This window comes from Garra rufa, chromosome 24, assembly GCF_049309525.1.
Source record: "Garra rufa chromosome 24, GarRuf1.0, whole genome shotgun sequence".
NCBI lineage: Eukaryota > Metazoa > Chordata > Actinopteri > Cypriniformes > Cyprinidae > Garra > Garra rufa.
The window spans coordinates 29,634,062-29,652,110 of record NC_133384.1 but is presented as its reverse complement, the minus strand read 5'-3'; the positions used below and the strand labels follow the sequence as shown (position 1 = coordinate 29,652,110).

Here is an 18,049-nt window from a genome sequence, read left to right as displayed (position 1 = left end):
TAAAGGTTATAAATGGCCAGTAATCTATATATATATATATATATATATATATATATATATATATATATATATATATATATATATATATATATATATACTACCAGTCAAAGGTTTGGACACACTTCCCCATTCTCTTTAATGGGGAAGTGTGTCCAAACCTTTGACTGGTAGTGTATATATATAATATATGCTTGCATCTTGATGTCTGAGTTTGTTTGCAGGTCGATCATCTGCACAATTTCATCTTCTTCCGTTTCTCCATGGGAATGGTGGATAGCATTATCGCCAAGTGTAAGAGGAAGTTATTATCTTACCTAGATAAAATATACATGATCATGAACAGTAAAAAAAAGACTAAATTCTTCTCTCTTACTACAGATTTTGCTACCGTTGTTGGCTATTTAGTCGTCAGCCGTCCTTTCCTTGATTTGTCTCACCCTAGGCACCTGAGCAGCTCACATGCTGAACTGCTGGAGGTAAAACTTCACTCCTGATATTGTGATTATTCCTAGTTATTGGCCTGTAATGCGCCTTTTCAGACCTTAATCTTCATGAGAAATAATGTTCTCCTGCAGGACTACTATCAGAGCGGCCGTATGCTGCTGCGTATGTCGCAGGCGTTGGGCAGAATCGTCCTTGCAGGCAGAGAAATGACGCGTCTGTCTGGGTAAAAGTTCACACATCCTTATCACATTGCACCAGCACGTGCAATTCAGTTGTTTGGCTACTTGCCGTTTAATTAAACTTGGTCCAATACGCTTGATGCTATTAAATGAGTTTTTTTTCCCCTTCAGCTTCACCGCTCGCATCACTGAGCTCATGAGGGTGCTGAAAGAGCTGAACTCTGGGAAATACGAGCGCACCATGGTGTCTCATTCAGAAAAAGGTGAGCTTCAGAGACTCTTAAGACCTTAAAATTTTTTCAAAAAGCTATATAGTTGATTTAAAGTTTGTTTTTCATGTTTTTACTTCAGATGTTTCAGAAAAGCTCACACTGGTACCTGGAAGTGGAAGAATCATCAATGTAGACCATATCATCAAGTAAGAGCAGCTTCCTGCAGTCCTCAGTGTCAAATTGAGTGCTACACTGTTAATATAACCAGCTATGCTTATTTTAATATGCAATTTCTTATCAGGTTTGATCACACACCCCTGGCTACACCTAATGGAGACGTTCTGATCAGAGATATGTGTTTTGAGGTCTGTGTTTCACATTATTTCTACAAATCGGTTAGAAATTCTTAATATCTAATATTTTTTTTCAACCATTTACATATTTGCATCTTGCTTTTTGCAATTAATTTAAATCTTGTGACAGTTTCTAAGAATTGCAACTTAGATTAACGCCGTTGTGACTTTTTAGTTTTGAGTTTTTCTATTGCAGCTTTGTTTCTCAGTGTGATTTTTATCTATAATTTTTTCATAATTGCTTTTTTTTTCTTCTTATAACTGCGATTTTGTTCAGCTTTTTCAAAATTTCAACTTTATATCTTGTGTCTTATATCTTGTGACTGTTTTTCATTATTGCAACTCATTGTATTTTTTTTTTTTTTCAAATATCTCTCATTTCCAACATTTTCTTGTGATTGCATCTCATCTAATATAATATTTGTTTCTCACAATTCTGGACTTGCTTCTCGCATTTGCAGCTTCTTTTACAATTGCGACTTTCTCAAAATTGCGACTATTATGGAAGCCCATTTCTGCGACTAAATAAAAAAGATAATTATGACCTTTTTATCTCACAGTTCTGACTTTTTCTTTCTTAGAATTGTGTGATATAAACTCGTGATTGTGAGTTATAAAGTCAAAATTGCATTACGAGAAAAGAAGTCAGAAAAAAGTCAATTTCTAGATATAAACTTTATAAAAAGTTTATCATAATTCTATGAAAGCCTGTTTCCAAATTATAAAGTTATAGTATAAAGTCGCAATTCTGAGAAATAAAGTCGCAAATCTGAGAAATGAAGTTATACAAAGATAACAATTCTGACTTTGTAACTCGCAATTGTGAGTTTATATTATGCAATTCTGATTTAAAAAAAGTCAGAATTGTGTTTATATCACATTTCTGTGAAGAAAGTTTATATCTCGCAATTCTGACTTTATTTCTCAGAATTTTGAATTTTTATCCCACAATTCTGACTTTTATAACTAATTGCAAGTTTATCATAATTCTATGAAAGCCTGTTTCCATATTATAAAGTTATAGTATACAGTTGCAATTCTGAGAAATAAAGTCAAAATTCGGAGAAATAAAGTCGCAATTCGGATAAATAAAGTCGCAGGTTGGAGAAATAAAGTTATATAAAGATAGCAATTTTGACTTTGTAACTCGCAATTGTGAGTTTATATCTCGCAATTCTGAGGAGAAAGTTTATATCGTGCAATTCTAACTATTTCTCCGAATTTCGAATTTATACCCCGCAATTCTTATTTTTAGAACTCAAAATTGCAAGTTAATCACAATTCTATGAAAGTCCATTTCCACCACTGAACTTGCAATTTCGAGTTTGCATCTCAAAATACTGACTTGCGTTCTCAAAATTCTGAGAAATAGTCACATTTCTGAAAAGAAACTCGAAATTGTGAGTTTATATCTTACAATTCTGAGAATTTCTCTTTAGTCAAGGATAGAAACAGGCTTCCTGTTAGAGTAATGTTTGTAAAGTTAATGTGTGTGTGCTCATTTTATTGCGTACTGCTCTTAAAAGGTGAAATCCGGAACCAATGTTTTGGTGTGTGGTCCCAACGGATGCGGAAAGAGTTCACTTTTCCGGGTTCTAGGAGAGGTGAGCATATCCGGGATACTCAGACTGAAATTCTGCTCTCGTTCTCAGTTCTGTGTAAAAATTCTTCTGTTTTATCTGTTAAATGTTGAGTTTTCTGTCTCTCTCTCTATAGTTGTGGCCGCTGTTTGGTGGGAGTTTGACGAAACCAGAGAGGGGGAAGCTCTTCTACGTCCCTCAGGTGAAACTCTAAACAGATTTTACAGAACAAAACCCACTTTACCCATGGCAGGACATCTGAATAGTCCACAACAGCTGAATGCCTTGGCTTTTTGTCTGTTTTCAGAGGCCTTACATGACACTTGGCTCACTAAGGGATCAGGTGATCTACCCAGACACCCATGAGGACCAAAAGAAGAAAGGCATCTCTGACCAGGTACTATAAATGTGTACTTTGGTGTAGTCTTTAACATGCAGATCAACTGTATTTATTTTATAATAATTCATTTTTGTGGCAGGTGCTGAAGGAATACCTGGATAATGTCCAGTTAGGTCACATTTTGGAGAGAGAGGGATCGTGGGACGTGGTTCAGGACTGGATGGATGTGCTCAGTGGAGGAGAGAAGCAGAGAATGGCGGTAAACTGACATTTTTCAGTCCTGTACATGTACAGTAATGCAAAGTGACTTACAGTAACTGCAGAAGTCAAAGGCACTGATAAGGGCTACATTGTAGTTTCGTTAACATCCTGTTTTTGAACCACTTCACCACAGTTGGTGTTAAAACCCAGATCTTTTACAATCTTGTTGCATGTCTACACTTAGACTGAGATGTTTTTAGGTTTATAAAATGTTGTTGTTTTTTTCCATAGATGGCCAGGCTGTTCTACCATAAACCCCAGTTTGCCATCCTGGATGAGTGCACAAGTGCCGTGAGTGTAGATGTGGAGGATTACATCTACAGTCACTGCAGAAAGGTGCACATTTTTTCTATCCTAAAGAGATTTTCCCATCATTAGGGTTTCAAGCGCATAACAATTGTAATTGTTAGAATGGCCAAGGATCAGTGATCTCCACTTAAAACTGATCGTACAGACCAAACCGTAAGTCGTAGAGACTTGGAACTTGGAGGGATGGTAGTACTCGCACCGCCTACAATGTCACCAAGGCTCGCCCAAATCGGCCTGACGGGGGCGCTACAGCGATCAAAAGTATGAAATCGCTCATAAATCCAAAACCGTCAGTCATAGGCTCAAGTGTCTTATATCATTGGAATCCTTGGCTCATGCCAGACAAACCTGAAATTTTCGGGTAGTAGAAAACACCGTCGCAAAGGGACGCCAAAACTTTGGAAAAGGGCAGGGCCTCTTTTAGTATAATACCTATAGCTAAAATTTAGTGTAATTCACCAAACTCAGAACACAATCTCAATTTGAGCCAACAGGGAAAAAAGCTTGGCCACTTGGTGGTGCTATAAAAGGGAAAACCTTAAAAATGGCTAGAACTACACAACCATTTGTCCTATCAACATGGCCGGTTGTGGTCCAAAGTCCCACAAGTGTCCATAAGGACATTTGTGTATCTCAAAAAAACATGGCGCCATTGACCGATGAAATTTGAGCATGATCGAGAAGATGTAAAAAATCTACTTTTGCGAACTAGTCCTAGGTTTTTTGCTCAATCTGGATAAAACCAATGCAGTATAATTCTCTGAAGTCTTTAGGTGAATAATTATCAAAACATGTTGAAATTTACCCTTTGGGAAGCTATAACAGGGTCGTTTAGAAAAGGGGCCTGTCCATATTTACTAAAAATCCTAATCCCAAAATATTTTGGGTTTTTGGAGATATTCGTGGTCTTTTGAGAACTAGTCCTAGGTTTTTCACCTGACTGAAACCAAACCAGTGCAGAAAGATTCTCTGGAGAGTGAATATCAGTCATTTTTTTAAAAAAGTTTCACTTTTCACTCACCGTCGCAAAGGGACACCAAAACGTTCGAAAGGGGCAGGGCCACTTTTAGTAAAATGCCTATAACGCCTGAACAGAATAAGATATCTTCGCCAAACTCAGAACACATATGTAAGAGCTTAATCTGAGGTAACAGGAAATTGCAGAGCTTGGCCACTTGGTGGCACTATAAGAAGGAAAAAACATAAAAATGGCTATAACGACTCAACCATTTGTCCTATCGACATGAAAGTTGGGCACGGTCATGAGGACATGCGTATCTCAAAAAAACAAGGCCGCCATTTGCCGATAAAGGTTAAACACCTAATAGACAAGGTTTAACAGAACAAAACTCAGTGGGCCTGTTTGACTTATGACCCCAAAGGTCTGTGAGAAAATATCGCATGAACGATTGTACATTGCATGGATTTTCACACATACACGTGATATTTGTATCATATGATAGAACCACTGCTGTCAATCAATTCATTTGTTGAATGATTGAGAAGATATTAAAAACCTACTTTTCTGAACAAGTCCTAGGTTTTTCGCTCAGTCTGAAAAACCACTGCAGTACAATTCTCTGGACTCTCTAGGTCAATAATTATCAAAAATTGATCATTTAAATTTACCCTTTGAGAAGCTATAATGGGGGCATTTAGAAAAGGGGCCTGTCCAGATTTACCCAAAATCCTATAAAGCCTAAAGGAAAACTCAAAACTTCACAAAACCTGGTGAGCACATGCGACAGGTGATTCTAAACTAGCATGCAAAGTGGCACTATAACAGTCATAAATGTAAAATAAACCCCACAATATTTCTATGGTAAATTACCTGGATTTGCCAGAAATCTCCCAAAAAATTATAATCATTGATTTAGGTGGTTAAAGATTTCCAAAATATTGTATTTTTTTCATATGTGCTTAAATGCCTTAAAGCGCTGCTTGCAGCTATATTATTTCACAGTTTCTTGCTGAAATTTCTATTCATTTGTGGTTTATTCTTCTTGTTCCCCAGGTTGGCATCACCCTGTTCACAGTCTCTCACAGAAAGTCCCTGTGGAAGCATCATGAGGTAAGATCAGCACTGCTTCCCCACGAATACTTACTGGTATTTACCATATACTAAAACACAGAATGTCCTTTCTTTTTCATAGTTCTACCTCCATATGGACGGCAGAGGAAACTATGAATTCAAACCCATCACCACTGAAACTGTGGAATTCGGCTCTTAGAGGAAAAACAACAGCACTATCAGCAGTTCACTGTTTACTTCTTAAAGAGGCAGTTCACACAAAAATGACAATTCAGACTTCTGTTGAAAGCAAAATAAAGTAACAGTTGACGGTAGCCGTTGACTTCCATAGTATTTTTCTATAGTTCTTCAACAGAAGAAAGAAACTCATACAGGTTTGAAACAACTTGAGGGTGAGCAAAAGAGTAAAATTGTCATTTTTGGGTGAACTGTTCCTTTAAGGAGTCGCCTGCCAACCTAATCTAGGAGTTTGTTTTTAATCATCATAACCTTTTTGGGATGAAATTGTGTTTAGAAATTTATTAACACTACTTTTGTCCTCAATGATTGTATATAATTTTGTAATTTAAGCAGTCCAATTTATAGGACATCCGTTAAGTACGTGCGGAAGCGTATACCAAGCAAATACGTCTTGTGTCTGTGCACTAATTTGTTAATAAATTAAATCTCTCTGTATAGGCTCACACAAATCGATGCCACCGGACTGAACTGAGCGTTTAATATCTTAGATACACGATAATGATCTAATATTGCCTTTTTCTCATCAGCTAAACCTTTCTTTAAGCTACTAAGTGGCCTTTCGTGCTCACCGCAGCATGGTTGGGTGGTCTGGATGTGTGCGAGTTGTTTTTTGGTGCACTTTACCTGGTGTGGTAATTTGATAAACCAGGAAGCCTTGTACAACCGATCGATAAGAAGTTGCCTATGCACTTGTTTACTCCAGCATTGTTGGCGTTTCTTGATGTGGAAGGAATCTGGAACGGTTAAAAAACATTGTCGTAGCACTTCACACATTAAGCAAATGAACCACTTTGCTGTATGTTTTCATTAAAAAAGGAGATGTTGATACTATGAAGTCTGTTAATAGTTTTTTTTATCTTGAAGAAGCAGTTATAGATTGTGTTGACGATTTCATAAGAGTGTGAGTTCAGTTGAACTGGTTTATTTGACGTGGTTACTGTAGGAAATCTTTGAAAAGATGAATGTTGGCCTTTAACACACATCAAATGTAAGTGAAAGGTGATTTAGATTACGCACTCCTTTCTTTGACCTTTCACCCTCCACATGACAATGTATTTTTAATATCTCTAGTCATCTGCTCTTGGCCAAAGGTGGTAAAGCACAAACTCCGATGTCCTGCTGGCCAAAAGTGATTGAGAAATTCCATTTGATATTTTGGATTTGCCTGATTCACTATACAGTGTTTCAAACTACAACTCATATCATTTATCTTTAAAAAAAAAAAAAAAGTTCCCACCACAGAATGAAACAAAAAGAAAAAGGTAACTGTGACTTTTTATCTCACAATTCTGATTTTCTTTCCTTGCAATTCTGACGTTTTCCCCCCCAGAATAAAGCATTTTCATGACATGTCATCAGTCTGCCATATTTGTTATAAAGTTATATAGAAGTCTCTCTGAGGAACAAAAGGCCAAACTGAACAGGATTTCCAAGGCAAGAATCTTGACAACAAATTCATGTTTGTTCTTATCATTACTGGTCAGGTATGTAAAATATTAGTATCGCCTTATTGTGCCCTTTCCTGCTTACTAAGACCTTCTCTATATGATTTGGCAGCTTTCTCATGTTTTTTTTCAGTGGTTTAGACAGCATAAATAAACAGAGCAACGCATTAAGTAGTACATTAACTGTTTGCTGTTGTTTACATCCGAATATAGTCACACATCGGGGTAACTGACCAAACCGTGAGGTAAGTGCAAACCCTCTAACCACCTTGTTTTTCACATAATGGGCTCTGTCACGGCCATTTGTAAAGTTTATGGGTCTGATGTGTGACTTTTTCTTGGAGTTTACTTTTTTTTTCAGAATTGTGTGACATAAACTCGCAACTGCAAGTTAGAAAGTCAGAATTGCATTATATAAACCAGCATTTGTGAGAAAAAACTCACAATTCTGAGAAAATGTCAGCCCCCCCTGGATGTGTATACATTTTGTAAATGGTTATGGACATGGTTTCCGCTCTCATCCGCGTCCAGCTATTTTTAGCTGTACAAAACAGCTCATTTTGCTGCTTGATATTGCAAATTGGTGTGTCTTAGGCCTATCATGTTGCCCAGAATTGTGAAACTTGCAATTCTGAGAAAATATCAGGCTTTTTTCGCCCCTCGGAATTGGACTTTATCTACTATATTTTCCTGTATGAGCGGACATGGACATGGATTCTGGTCTTATCCATGTCCAGCAATTTTTAACTTAACAAAATAGTTTTGCTGCTTGATATTGCAAATTGGTGTGTCTTGTTACTTTAATGTGTTATCTTAACTGGTTTGTATTGCAAACAGTTTTACCGTTTACTACACGTTGTTATTCTCAGGTGGATAATGTGACTTGCGGTACTATTCTTTAACACAGAAGTAGAAACTTCCAGTTCATTAACGCTACAGGGAAATAACGAGAGGAATAACAATCTGCAGTAAACAGTAAAACTGTTTGCACTACAAGCCAATGTGTTCCTAAATAATAATACATTGAAATAAGATAGTAAGAGACATTAAAATCAAGTAGGAAAACGTGCTGTGTTTTGTACAGATAAAAATTAGACCGGAAACGACCATTTACAAAATGGCCGCGGACGCTCTATGGAAAAAAATAAGGTGGACAAAGTCTAATTCTGAGGGAAAGGAGACTGGTATTTTCTCAGAATTGCGAGTTTATATCTCACAGTTGTGACTTGTGTTGTAAAGTCAGAATTGCAAGAAAATATAACTCGCAGTTCTAAGGAAAAACTAAGAATGGCAAGTTTATATCTCAATTCGGGGTTTTTCTCGCAATTGCGAATTTGTTTAACGCAATTCTGAGTTTATATCACGCCATTCTGAGAAAAAAAAGTCAGAAATGCGAGAAGTATAACTCCAGTAAGTCAACCGCGAGATAAATCGCAATTGCTTTTTTCATTTACTTTATCCAGTGAGTGAAGTACTGCGCTTCCGTCGTCTCTTAAGTTCATCAAGGCTGCATTTATTTGATCAAAAATACAGTAAAACGGTGACATTGTGAATTATTACACTGTTTTCTATTTAAACACGTGTAAATGTCATTTATTCCTTTGATTCATAACTCCAGTCGTCAGTGTCACATCCTTCAGAAATTGTTCTTTTGACCGCAAACGTATTATTTTGTACCATATATGACGAAATAACGTGGTTTTAGCATCTGATACCATCACTGCACGTTGAAACCGCACTGAAGACTGCATTAGTTCTAGTGAAGGCTGTGAATTAGGCTGCTATCCAATGTTAAGTTAATGATTTAGGACATCTGCTGCAGCTGGTAAACTTGCACTGTAAACTCTAGCTATATCTGCTTGATAAGGGCTGGTACATATACAGAATTTCAAATAATTATGTTGCTAAAGATCAACAGCGGCTGTCATAATGCTAAAAAACAGGACAATTATAAGCTAGTTGACAAACTGGTAGGCCTATAATAAGATTATTATTAAAAAGGAATTATAACAATACTGTTCAAAATATTACAATCATTCTTAAATTTTACTATTGCTATTATAATTTAGGGTTTTGTTGTTCTATTTTACTTTGTTGGCAGCTGATATTTAAAAAACAAGACTAGACATAGTAGCAGTGGTTATATTTGTTGTCGTATTTCTAAGCACTTTTGTCCGATAGCCGATAATAACACTCTTTTGTTTACTTTACAAACTGGTGAACATTGGCCGTCATGTGCTTCATTCTTTCATTCTGAGCTCAATACAGGAAGCTTGTCATAAACCACATGTAGTTTCCCTTTAGGTGCAAAGAATCGAGTGTTAAGCTGTTTGTGGCTTGTCAGTGTCTGTGTGACTCTCAAACCTGTAACTTCACTTTAAACAGTGACCGTTTGCAGGATCAAATCAGCCATCTGAAGGGATGATATGGCGTTGCTGGCCTTTCTTCTTATCTTTTGCCTTCAGACGGTTTACACAACATGTCAGGCGAATGAACAAGGTAGAGTATTTCTGATGTATTTTCTTTATGGTCTGTATTATTATACTATGGTCAGGAAGTATAAACATACCTAGCCACATGATTACTAGTGCAGACAAACCGGTTCAGTGGGAATTTTTCATGTGATCCAGTGTGAATTGAGTTCATTCTGTTGAAGTGCACTGATATAAAATCTACATGTTTTGTTTCTCTTCAGCTTCTCTGAAGTTTGTTGGTATTGGAGACTGGGGTGGACTTCCTATGTACCCCTACTACACCCCGCATGAGTTTGAGACGGCCAATGAACTGGGCAGAATCGCTCAGAGCTCAGGGCTGGACTTTGTCCTCAGTCTTGGAGATCATTTCTACTTCAGCGGCGTCAGAGATGTAGATGACACCCGCTTTAAGGTGAACACCAGGTTAAGTCACCTGTGAGCTGATTCAGCTCTTGATAAATTTGTCTTAGGTGCTTGTGAAAGTAAGCATCATTTCTGAGGGATCTGTCATTGGGTCAATAGGTTTTCTGAGGTTAATGTGTGCAGCTTGCAGTATAGCAGCTTCAAAGTTTGATGATGTAACCAGGATCAGACAGGTTAAAGAGCAGACAGTGATCGTGTGCACAGGGTACTTCAGCACAGTGAACTGCCATTACACTCTCATCTGATGATATAGTTGGTGTGACAGGTGAATTGGTCCCTCTAGTGGCAGAAGAACAAATTGCAGTAAAGCTTTTGCCTTAAAATAAAATGCCATCATACAGTGTTTGACTTTATGGTATTTTATATGGTTACCTGTTGGATTTAACACAAGTTAAACCACTGATGGCTCCTCATTACTATATTTATATCAGTTTAATGGATGGTAATAATTATTAATAATTATTAACTAATGGTAATTGTTAATAAAAGCCTAAATGCATTTAGAAATAAAATACAATGAAAAAAATACCATGATAATGTAATCATGGTAATTGTTATTATACATCTAAATGCATTTAGAAATAAAATGATAAAATAAAATACAAAAAAATGGTAATGTAACAATGGTTTGTGTTATTATAAGCCTAAATGCATTCAGAAATAAAATAAAAATACAATGTAATGTAACTATGGTAATTGTAATTATAAGCCTAAATGCATTTAGAAATAAAATAAAATTAAATTAAAATACAATGCTAATGTAACTATGGTAATTGTCAGTTTTAAGCCTAAATGCAATTAGAAATTAAATTAAATTAAATAAAAAAAAATAAAAAATGCTATGATAATACAACTATGGTAATTGTCATTATAAGCTTAATTGCATTTAGAAAAAAATAATAAATGAACTAAAATATAAAATAAAATAAAATAAAATCCCATGGTAATGAAATGGTAATTGTTATTATAAGCCTGAATGTATTTAGAAATAAATACAATTATAATAAAACTAAAAAAAACATGGTAATGTTACTATGGCAATTGTCATTATAAGCCTAAATGCATTTGGAAATAATAAAATAAAATAAATAAAATAAAAAATACCATGGTAATGTAACTATGGTAATTGTCATTATAAGCCTAAATGCATTCAGAAATAAAATAAAAAATAAAATAAAATCCCATGGTAATGAAATGGTAATTGTTATTATAAGCCTGAATGTATTCAGAAATAAATAAAAATAAAATAAAATAAAATAAAAACATGGTAATGTAACTGGAAATATTCATTATAAGCCTAAATGCATTTAGAAATAATAAAATAAAATAAAAAATACTGTGGTAATGTAATTATGGCAATTGTCATTATAAGCCTAAATGCATTCAGAAATAAAATAAAATAAAGTAAAATACCATGGTAATGAAATGGTAATTGATATCAAAAGCCTGAATGCATTTATAAATAAAATAAAATACAAAAATACCATGGTAATGTAACTATGGTAATTGCTATTATAAGCCTAAATGCATTTAGAAATAACATAAAATAAAATAATAAAATACAATAAAAAAATTACTATGGTAATTGTCATTATAAGCCTAAATGCATTCAGAAATAAAATACAATAAAATACCATGATAATGTAATAGTAAATGTTACTGATGTAAATGTAATGTAAAGGTTATTATAAGCCTAAATGCATTAAAATAATAAAATAAAATAAAAAATACCTTAGTGTTTTATTTTATGGTGTATGGTTACCTGTTGCAAACCAAATAAACCAAATACCAAATAAAATAACAAAAAACGTTCAGATGGTAATACCATAGTACTTCAATATATATTTTGTACTATGGTATTGAATGATAGCATATGCATGAACCATGGTATTTACATTCCTTACAGTGATGGTATCAGTTGGTAATACCACGGTACTTCCATATATACCATGGAGCTTAAAAGTACAATGATATTTACAAAGTATTTCAAATGAATAGAAATAGAAATTCTGTTGTATGAATCTAACATTTGTGCCACAGTAAACACATGGTCAATTTTATTCAACTTATTTACATAATGTATGTTTAATAGTTATAAGAATTATAGTTTTGTCTTCATCTATTTATATATAAATGATGTTTAACAGTTGTAATGCTACTCTATTATTCAGACTACCTACGAGCGTGTGTTCTCTCACCCTGCACTGATGGCTGTGCCGTGGTACTTAGTAGCAGGAAATCACGATCACCGTGGAAACGTATCAGCCCAGATCGCTTACTCAAACAGATCTGAAAGATGGTGAGTGAGGTCAAAGGTCAAGCTCTGTGTATTAAAGAATGTAAACACGAGCATTCATTCCTGCTGTTAATGTTTGACAGGATGTACCCAGACCTCTACTATGAGCTCAACTTCAAGATTCCTCGCAGCAACACATCCGTCACGGTTCTGATGATTGACACGGTGGTTCTATGTGGGAACACCTATGACGGCCTTGAGCCTGTAGGTCCGGAGGACTACGTCGCTGCTTCACAACATCTGAAATGGATCCAAAAGAAACTCCAAAACACCAAGTGAGTTATTAGCGCAGCTGCCTAAGAGCCAAATGCAAACAGTCTGCCCAAATATCTAATAGAAGAGCAAACAACACTACAATCCAATGTGAATAATCACAGGATGTGTTTTGCTTTGACTAGGCAGACATTAGGAATTACAGGAATTTTTAAGGGCATGTTTTTAAAGGCCCTGACCTGCCACACTCCTTCAACTCCTCCATTGTCACATTCTTTCACTTATTAGCTCTCGCTTCTCCGCTGCCTCAGATTCACAATCACATCCAGCCCAGATATGACCTGGAAAACACTCCTGGCATTCAATACTAAAAATATGACCAGCTCTTAAAGGGACAGTTCACCTAAAAATGAAAATTACACAATGATTTACTCACCTTCAAACTATAGTATATGACTGTCATCTTTGAGACAAATACAACCAAACCTGACTCTTCCACACTTTACAATGGCAGTGAATGGGTGTTGAGATTTTGAAGTCCAATAAAGTGCATCCATCCATCATAAAAAGTACTCCACACACCTCCGAAGGGTTAATAAAGGCCTTCTGAAGTGATTAGATGTGTTTGAGTAAGAACAATATCTATATTTACAACTCTATAAATCGTAATCTCTAGCTTTCGCTAACTGTCGTATACACTTTTACGAGAGAGAAGGACATAGGCGTAGTGCAAGCTCTAGTAAGAAGTGCTGAAATCTCAAAATCTCACGATGAAATGATATCACGATATGAAGTCAATACGATATTTATTGCGATATTGAAAAAAAGAAGATCATGCAAACTCAGTACATGCAATAAACAAGTTCACTGCATTCATTTACTGTGAACGGATATAATGACATAACGACATAAGCTTAATGACCCAATAAACAACTTTAAAAGTTTAAGAAGTTTAAAATATATTTTAAAAACTACAATTTTTGCCCGAAAGACCTATCATTTCATATCGTCATGTGACCATGATAATATCGAGATGGTTTTGCTATCGCGATGTCACGATATTGATAATATCGTTACATCGCTAACTAGAAAGCCACTCTCTCGTAAACGCATGAAGGACAGTTAGCAGAAGCTAAGTTTTAAATATGGATATTTTTTGGTACAAATGCATCAGTTCACTTCAGGAGGCCTTTATTAACCCCTTGGATCTGTGTGGAGTACTTTTTATGATGGATGGATGCACTTTATTGGACTTCAAAATCTCAACACCCATTCACTGCCATTATAAAGCTTGGAAGAGCCAGGACATTTTTAAATATAACTATGATTGTATTCGTCTGAAATAGTGTTGTCAAAAGTCCCGGTACTTCGGTACCAAGTCGGTACTAAAAAAAATAAAACGTTACGGTACCAGGTTTTCTTAAGTACCGGTGGTACCGACTATCCGGTCAACCCGGTTCTTGATACGCTATACAAAAGGTGCGCGCTGCGCAGTTGCGCTCTCTTTATTAAAACACCAGCGCTGCTGCTGATGTCGCGGCTCTGACTCCACTTGTTTACAAAGAAGAGCCAGGCTTGCTCCAAATAGTTTGGATTTGCGGCTGAACAAGGCGAACATCATAGATCATCAAAAAACTATTTGCAAAAGATGTTGTCTAGGTTCTCTCGAAAGGAGGAAACACATCAAACTTAAAACACCTCAAAGACCGACTCCAGGATCAAATAAAATATTTCAAGTAAGGTAAGTTTCATTTTAATTTCATATTTAGAGCATTGTTGCGTATTTTAATTTGAATGTCAGACTGAAATAAACATCACTGTTTGTGTAGTGAATCGTTAGCATAAGCGCGGCTAACGCTAATATGCTGGGCCTTAATGAATTAGAAACAACGCTCCTATAACTTTTGTTAGAGTAAAAAAAAATAAGGACATGATGTATTTACTATTTTTTTTTTACACACAAATGACCCGTGTATCCAAAATATGTGTGTTAGAGAATGTACAAATGTGACGTTAATTTATGTCCTTAATATCAGTCTGTCAGAAAACGTTCTTGGCTGAATAACTCTAGCAGGTTTAAAAAGCTTATTAATAATAATAAATATGAATGCAGTTTGGATTGAATAAAAGTACAATCAAATAAAACACGTTTTATTCCCTGTTTAGTTTGGTAATACTTTACAATAAGATCAAATTCATGCATCATATTCTAACATAATCTTAAAGTGAGTGAACAATATATTTTTACAACATTAATTCATGTTTGTGAATCTTATTTAATACAAACACATGATCATTCATGTTTGTTCATGTTTAACAGATTAACATGATTTTATGCATTAGTAAATGTTGAAATTAGCCTAACCTCACGAAGAATAATTGCCATGTAACTACTGTTTATTGTTAGGCGATGCTATCTAACTAATGGAAATTGTAAAGTGTTTTAAATACTGCAGTTTTCATCTGTGATAGACACTGGTCTTAATATATGTAATCTTATCTAAATTTATTATAACAGCTGAGGTTTGTTATTTACTGAAAATTAATATTTTTGCTGGTGTCAATGATCTAATGTCACATCTGGTCAGACTTAGCACACTGCTTTACTTAAGTATATTTTTTCTTTTTACAGTTGCAGAAGATCATGAAAGACCCCAGCGAACTCTAAAACAGACAACAGTTACAGATGTTTTTCCGCAGCAGCAGAAATATGACAAAAAGTTTTGGGTGAAGCTTGTTTACATTTTTTATGCCTGTAATTTATTTAGATGTTATTTAACTACTAAAATGTTTACAATCCTTGAAATACTTTTTTAACCTGTGGAAAAACTAACAAAATTTTACGCAAGTATAAAGAATTTTTTTTTACAAAGTTTTTTTTGTACATTTTATTTTTGCTTAACTTTATTAATAAAAAATAGTGTGTTGCTCAATTAATCTGTTATTGTGTTTTTCTTTGGTACCGAAATTGGTACCGAGAACCGTGGATTTTCACTGGTATTGGTACCGAATACTGAAATTTTGGTACCGTGACAACACTAGAAGACGAATAAAGTCATATACACATAGGATGGCTTGAGGGTGGGTAAATCATGAGGTAGTTTTCCTTCTTGGGTGAACTGTCCTTTTAAAAAATCATCATGTAGTGATTTAAATGATAATTTATGCATTTGGGGTGAATTGTTTTTACGACTTCAGTCTTACTGACACAAATCTTACAAGTTAATACTGATCTGATGAACTACAAATAGATTACGCAACCGAGAGGTTTGTGTTTAATGTACAAACTGTTAACAGCCAGATAAAACTAAACTCAAACAGCACATGCCTTAACATGCGCAGGGGAAATTATAGTAAAAATTCCACCTGAGAACAATAGCGAGAAACACTCACAGCTGTTTTCCACAGCAGAAGTGAAACAAAGTAGTGCGTCTAGAATAAATGCATCTTTTCATTTTTAATCCACAGGTCAGATTTTGTCATTGTGGCCGGTCATTATCCAGTCTGGTCTATTGGACATCATGGACCAACCAAGTGTTTGATATCACAACTCAGACCCCTTCTGAAGAAGTACAGCGTCTCCTTATATCTGAGTGGTCATGACCACAGTCTACAGGTTGGTATCTTGAATATAATATTATCATGCAAGAGAAAATCAAGCAGTACTGTAATTTTCAATAAAGATTCCACTCCAAATTGAAAATTTGCTTTCTAAGCCATCCAACGTGGAGATGAGTTTGTTTGTTCATCACTTGCTCACCAATGGATCCTCTGCAGTGAATGGGTGCCATCAGAATGAGAGTCCAAACAGCTGATAAAAACATCACAATAATCCACACCACTCCAGTACATCAATGAACATCTTGTGAAGTGAAAAGCTGCATGCTTATAAGAAACAAATCCATAATCAAGACATTTATAACTTCAAACTGTTGCTTCCTGCTAAAACATGAGTCCATATTCCATAATCCATAGTACCACTTTCTCTAGTGAAAAAGTCCATCTCGAGTCAGGAGAGAAATATGCACACATCAAGCACCATTTACAAGCAAAATCAATGCAGTTCTAAACAAATATTTGTGTATTTTGATGTGAGAGGACAACAGGTGATGTATGTTTTCACTGGAGGAAGAGTTATTATAGATTATGGACTTATTTTGGCCAGAAGCAATGGTTTAAACTAAAATTAAAACACCTTAACAATGGATGTATTTCTTACAAACACAGCTTTTCACTTTATGATGAAACTCCAGTACATCAATTAAGATGTTAATTGATGTACTGGAGTAATGTGGGTTTACTTTTGGATTATTGTGATGTTTTTATCAGCTGTTTGGACTCAAATTCTGACGGCACCCATTCACTCCAGAGGATCTGTTGGTGAGCAAGTTTTTCCACATTTGCTCCGATCTTTAATAGACTTTTACATGTGCTAAAGCATCATCATGCAATGAAACTATAAATATTATTATAATTTTTTTAATGTTTTCTGTTTCATTAGTTTATCAGAGAAGACGATGGAAGTTCATACGTCGTCAGCGGAACTGGAATGAGTGCAGAATTTTTTACTGACCACAGACACAGCTTCCCGTCGTCTTGGCAGCTGTTCTCCAACGCCGTCAATCAGACGACAGGAGCGTTTGTGTACTTTGAAGTCAACACAAGTGAGATGTTGATAAATTACATCCAGGAAGACGGGAAGTGTGTGTACCAGACATCCGTCCCTAAACGCAAAGTCTAACTTTGACGTCATTATAGCATTTGCCCTAGTCTGCTTTTAATGAACACAACAGTCACTTTGTTAAAAGTTCTTCCTAACTGCACCACAAAACTTTATTTTTATGTATATTTTAAATCTAGTTTTAGCTGTATTTTAGTTTTCAATTTGTGTTTAGCTTGCTGTGTACAAAACAAAACACTTTTATTACTGAGATTATTGAAAAAATACAGTTTTACATAAATGTGCACTGGTCTTGGACTTTGTATAGAGAAACTATTTTTTATTTGAGTTGCAAATGTGAGTTTGCAGTCAGATAGGATGTGATTCAAATGATACATTTTACATTGAAATGTCTTCTGCTCACCAAGCCTGCATTTATTTGATCCAAAGTACAGCAAAAACAGTCAAATACTGAAATATTTTTACTATTTAAAATAACTGCTTTCTATTTGAATATATTTTAAAATGTAATTTATTCCTGTGATCAAAGCTACATTTTTAGCGTTACTCCAGTCTTCAATGTCGCAT

At 35.2% G+C, this 18,049-nt stretch overlaps 2 protein-coding genes across 2 annotated transcripts in view; both read left to right on the top strand.

The window, feature by feature from the left end:
* abcd3a (ATP-binding cassette, sub-family D (ALD), member 3a) overlaps window positions 1-6,781 on the top strand; it is a 12,678-nt gene extending 5,897 nt beyond the window's left edge. Inside the window, exons 8-20 of the mRNA XM_073830592.1 lie at window positions 222-291; window positions 379-476; window positions 576-667; window positions 795-886; window positions 975-1,041; window positions 1,137-1,200; window positions 2,715-2,792; window positions 2,905-2,970; window positions 3,076-3,165; window positions 3,248-3,367; window positions 3,601-3,705; window positions 5,693-5,749; window positions 5,832-6,781. Coding sequence (XP_073686693.1) covers window positions 222-291; window positions 379-476; window positions 576-667; window positions 795-886; window positions 975-1,041; window positions 1,137-1,200; window positions 2,715-2,792; window positions 2,905-2,970; window positions 3,076-3,165; window positions 3,248-3,367; window positions 3,601-3,705; window positions 5,693-5,749; window positions 5,832-5,909 — 1,077 coding nt within the window. The 3' untranslated portion in view covers window positions 5,910-6,781. The remainder of the gene's footprint in view (window positions 1-221; window positions 292-378; window positions 477-575; window positions 668-794; window positions 887-974; window positions 1,042-1,136; window positions 1,201-2,714; window positions 2,793-2,904; window positions 2,971-3,075; window positions 3,166-3,247; window positions 3,368-3,600; window positions 3,706-5,692; window positions 5,750-5,831) is intronic.
* Window positions 6,782-9,676: 2,895 nt separating this feature from the next.
* On the top strand, window positions 9,677-17,766 carry acp5b (acid phosphatase 5b, tartrate resistant). The gene is made up of 6 exons (XM_073831262.1): window positions 9,677-9,894; window positions 10,091-10,281; window positions 12,464-12,591; window positions 12,672-12,863; window positions 16,270-16,417; window positions 17,303-17,766. Exons 1-6 carry the CDS (start codon window positions 9,822-9,824, stop codon window positions 17,540-17,542), a joined length of 972 nt encoding a protein of 323 aa, XP_073687363.1. The 5' UTR covers window positions 9,677-9,821; the 3' UTR covers window positions 17,543-17,766.
* Window positions 17,767-18,049: the final 283 nt, after the last annotated feature.

Coding starts and splice junctions, on each gene's coding strand:
- acp5b (XM_073831262.1), top strand. CDS start 9,822: ATGGCGTTGCTGGCCTTTCTTCTTATCTTTTGCCTTCAGACGGTTTAC. Junction 10,282..12,463: donor TAGATGACACCCGCTTTAAG/GTGAACACCAGG, acceptor TCTATTATTCAG/ACTACCTACGAGCGTGTGTT. Junction 12,592..12,671: donor TCAAACAGATCTGAAAGATG/GTGAGTGAGGTC, acceptor AATGTTTGACAG/GATGTACCCAGACCTCTACT.